General features: G+C 44.5%; 1 protein-coding gene across 1 annotated transcript in view; it reads left to right on the forward strand.

Moving 5' to 3' along the window:
• hsd17b4 (hydroxysteroid (17-beta) dehydrogenase 4) overlaps positions 1 to 5,000 on the forward strand; it is a 37,079-nt gene that overhangs the window by 14,939 nt on the left and 17,140 nt on the right. The window contains exons 14-21 of the mRNA XM_079636617.1: positions 219 to 270; positions 399 to 470; positions 1,393 to 1,496; positions 1,712 to 1,777; positions 2,626 to 2,695; positions 3,456 to 3,562; positions 4,006 to 4,092; positions 4,170 to 4,259. Coding sequence (XP_079492743.1) covers positions 219 to 270; positions 399 to 470; positions 1,393 to 1,496; positions 1,712 to 1,777; positions 2,626 to 2,695; positions 3,456 to 3,562; positions 4,006 to 4,092; positions 4,170 to 4,259 — 648 coding nt within the window. The remainder of the gene's footprint in view (positions 1 to 218; positions 271 to 398; positions 471 to 1,392; positions 1,497 to 1,711; positions 1,778 to 2,625; positions 2,696 to 3,455; positions 3,563 to 4,005; positions 4,093 to 4,169; positions 4,260 to 5,000) is intronic.

Below are 5,000 nucleotides of genomic sequence, written 5' to 3' on the forward strand. Positions count from 1 at the left end.
GATGTCATCAGTGTGTGTGTGTGTGTGTCCTCAGTGATGTCATCTGTGTGTGTGTGTGTGTGTGTGTGTCCTCAGTGATGTCATCTGTGTGTGTGTGTGTGTGTGTGTGTGTCCTCAGTGATGTCATCAGTGTGTGTGTGTATGTCCCCTCAGTGATGTCATCAGTGTGTGTGTGTATGTCCCCTCAGTGATGTCATCAGTGTGTGTGTGTCTTTCAGCTGCTGCATGGAGAGCAGTATCTGGAGCTGTTCAAACCGCTGCCCACATCAGGTGATCATCAGCAAACGCTCAGCTTCTCACACACTCCTCATGTGTTTTCTGGAGATGTTTCTTTCCTCACACACTCCTCAGGTGTGTGTGTCATGTGTTACTGAAGGTGTGTGTGTGTGTCTCCTCAGGGACGCTGACGTCACGGGCCGTGGTCGCTGATGTTCTGGATAAAGGGTCCGGGATGATCGTCCTGCTCGACGGTGAGAAGCAACAACAGTGTGAATCACACACACACGCACGCACACGCACACACGCGCACGTCCACACACACACACACGCGCGCGCACACACAAACCACACACACACGCACGCACACACGCACGCACACACGCACACACACACGCGCGCACGTTCGGGTTCAGCAAGATTCTTAAATTAGAAGTCTCTCACCAAAGCTGCATTTATTTGATCAGTAAAACAGTGAAATATTATTATAATGTAAATCATCAGTTCTCTATGTGAATATACAGTAAAGTGTAATTTATTCCTGTGATCAAAGCTGAGTTTATCATCATTACTCCAGTCTTCAGTGTCACATGATCCTCCAGAAATCAGTGTAATATGATGATCTGATGATCAAGACACATTTATGATTATTATCAGTGTTGAAAGCAGTTCATATTACACTTTTATTATTTGATGAATAGAAAGTTCAAAAGAACAGCATTTATTTTAAACAGAATCTTTTGTGACATTATACATGTTTTTATCGTCACTATTGTCTTTTGGAATAAATATTCAATTTAGAAAAATCTTACTTACCCTAAACTTTTGAATGTTAGTGTATCACGGTTTCCACAGAAATATGAACGGCTTTCAACACTGATAATAATCATAAATGTGTCTTGAGCATCAGATCATCATATTACACTGATTTCTGGAGGATCATGTGACACTGAAGACTGGAGTAATGATGATAAATTCAGCTTTGATCACAGGAATAAATTACACTTTACTGTATATTCACATAGAGAACTGATGATTTACATTATAATAATATTGTATTTATCAAACAATTTTAATTGAATTTAATGAGTCCTTTGATGAAGCCTTTCAAAAAAATAATTCTGACTTAAGTGTTTGCTGTGTGTGTGTGTGTGTGTGTGTGTGTGTGTGTCTCAGTTCATACGTACAGCGGCGGAGAGCTGGTGTGTTTTAATCAGTTCTCGTTGTTCATCGTCGGCGCTGGAGGGTTCGGCGGGAAGCGGACGTCCCAGAAGGCCGTGGTGAATATCTCTCACACACACACACACACACACACACACACACACACACACACACACACACACACACACACACACACTCACACTCACACTCACACTCTCACTCACTCACACACACACACACACACACACACACACACACACTCCAGCTGTGTAGAGTCACACACAGGCATTGATTCCCCTGTGTGTGTGTGTGTGTGTGTGTGTGTGTCCTTCAGGTCACCGCTCCTCTTCCAGACAGACCCGCTGACGCTGTGATCGTGGAACAAACGTCTCGAGATCAGGTGACATCATCACACCGCATCACTGACGACACACACTTGGGTTTTAAAGAGACACTAAAGATGCATTGACCTCATCCTTCCCTCGCCTCAGTTTCACATGAAATTCATTAAAAAATAATTAACAATTGAGTGTTCATCAGATGAGTCCGAGACCCCAGGACTTGTGTCGCACTCGAACCACGAACACACACACACGGATGAATGGATTCGAGGAGTTTTGTGGTTTAAATTCAACAAATCCTCGCAGGTCAATTTAAACCCTCAGGAATGCTTCAGTTCACAGAAAAACATAAAAATGCTCAAGCTTTACCAAAAGATGATTGTATAACGTCTACGAGTGTGTCTGCACACTGAGGAGAACTGGCTTTAGGACCCAGCGGAACGGCTCATCTGCTCCATATAGAGATATAAGCCCATCTAGAGTCAGGAAATATCATCTTATATTATTATTTTCACACAAGAGGTCAGACACATTTTATATAAGGTATAAATATAAGAAAATATAAAATATTTTTAAGATATTTTGAGCTGAATTAAAAGGTTTATGCATGAAATTTAGTTATTTAGAATTTAAGTAGAAAGAATGTGAGGAATGTGCTTAAGTGACTATTTATTTATTGATCAAATCTAGTAATTTAAAGGTAAAAAAAAGAAAATCTCCAAAAAAACGTGCATTGAACAAATATTATCATAATAAAGTAAGCTTTCTGGACAAAAAAATAAAATAATGTTAGGGCTTCGGGTCATTTTGACGTTTATGAGTATCGGGTCGTTTATGAATAGTGTGTGTGTGTGTGTGTGTGTGTGTGTGTGTGTGTGTGTGTGTGTGTGTGTGTGTGTGTGTTCAGGCGGCTCTGTACCGGCTGAGTGGCGACTGGAACCCGCTGCACATCGACCCCAGTTTCTCCGCTCTCGGAGGTACAGCATTTATTACAATATTCCAGATTAATATGCACTCATCCCATAAAGTATTTTTGTCTCGTTTCCAGTCCAAATATCTACAAATTCTTAAATCAAGAAGCATTTACTAGATGATTACAGTGACATTAGATATTAAGTCTTGCTTTCTGGGGAAATATATCAACATTAAGTGAGTTTTTGCAGAACATAATCTTTTCTGACCCCACTGGCAGATAATTGAGCTTTTTTTAAGCAAAAACTCTTAATGTTCATTTATTTCCCCAGAAAACACATCATATCTGGTGTCACTCATCTAGGAAATGCTTCTTGATTTAAGAAATGTTAGATGTGTGGCCTGGAGACGAGACTCTGAGTAAAGAGTGTGTGTCTGCAGTGAGTGTGTGTCTGCAGTGAGTGTGTGTCTGCACTGAGTGTGTGTGTGTGCAGTGAGTGTGTGTGCAGTGAGTGTGTGTGTGTGTGTGTGTGCAGTGAGCATGTGTCTGCAGTGAGAGTGTGTGTGTGCAGTGTGTGTGTGTGTGTGTGTGTGTGTGTGTGTGTGTGTGTGCAGTGAGTGTGCAGTGTGTGTGTGTAGTGTGTGTGTGTCTGCAGTGAGAGTGTGTGTGTGCAGTGAGTGTGTGTGTGCAGTGTGTGTCTGCAGTGAGTGTGTGTGTCTGCAGTGAGAGTGTGTGTGTGCAGTGAGTGTGTGTGTGCAGTGTGTAGTGAGTGTGTGTGCAGTGAGTGTGTGTCTGAGACTGTGTTTGTGTCGCTGACGCCGCAGGGTTTGATGCCCCGATCCTCCACGGCTTGTGTTCGTTCGGTTTCGCCGCTCGTCACGTTCTCCAGCGCTACGCCGGGAATGATGTGTCCAGATTCAAGTCCATCAAGGTAACGCAGCCGACAGGAGACACACACACACACACACACAACCCACTATTCATTATCCTCTCTCTCTCTCTCTCACACACACACACACACACACACACACACACAACCCACTATTCATCATCCTCTCTCTCTCTCACACACACACACACACACAACCCACTATTCATTATATAGTGTGTTCAGGATAATGAGTGTGTGTGTGTTCAGGATAATGAGTGTGTGTGTGTTCAGGATAATGAGTGTGTGTGTGTTCAGGATAATGAGTGTGTGTGTGTTCATGATAATGAGTGTGTGTGTGTTCAGGATAATGAGTGTGTGTGTGTTCATGATAATGAGTGTGTGTGTGTTCAGGATAATGAGTGTGTGTGTGTTCAGGATAATGAGTGTGTGTGTGTTCAGGATAATGAGTGTGTGTGTGTGTGTGTGTGTGTGTGTGTGTTCAGGTGCGCTTCGTGAAGCCGGTGTTCCCAGGTCAGGCTCTGCAGACGGAGATGTGGAAGGAGGAGAACAGAATCCACATCCAGTGTTCGGTGAGCAAACACTCGTTTCCCAGAATGCCGTTCGCCTCTGAACTCGAGCGCTGGTTCTGATTCTGCTGCTTCTCAAGGTCAAGGAAACGGGAGACGTGGTTCTGGCGGGAGCATATATAGACCTACACACATCAGTGGAGGCGTCAGTCAGCGCCGGGACGCCACAGGCACGTGCACACACACACACACACACACACACACACACACACACACACACACACACACACACACACACACACACGACTGAAGTACCTCCTGTTCTGTCACACACACACACACACACACACACGACTGAAGGATCTCCTGTTCTGTCACACACACACACACACACACACACACGACTGAAGGATCTCCTGTTCTGTCACACACACACACACACACACACACACACACGACTGAAGGATCTCCTGTTCTGTCACACACACACACACACACACACACACACGACTGAAGGATCTCCTGTTCTGTCACACACACACACACACACACACACACGACTGAAGGACCTCCTGTTCTGTCACACACACACACACACACACACACGACTGAAGGATCTCCTGTTCTGTCACACACACACACACACACACACACACACACACGACTGAAGGATCTCCTGTTCTGTCACACACACACACACACACACACACACACGACTGAAGGATCTCCTGTTCTGTCACACACACACACACACACACACACACGACTGAAGGATCTCCTGTTCTGTCACACACACACACACACACACACACACGACTGAAGGATCTCCTGTTCTGTCACACACACACACACACACACACACACACGACTGAAGGATCTCCTGTTCTGTCACACACACACACACACACACACGACTGAAGGACCTCCTGTTCTGTCACACACACACACACACACGACTGAAGGATCTCCTG

Source organism: Phoxinus phoxinus, assembly GCF_949152265.1.
Source record: "Phoxinus phoxinus genome assembly, chromosome: 15".
NCBI classification, from domain to species: domain Eukaryota; kingdom Metazoa; phylum Chordata; class Actinopteri; order Cypriniformes; family Leuciscidae; genus Phoxinus; species Phoxinus phoxinus.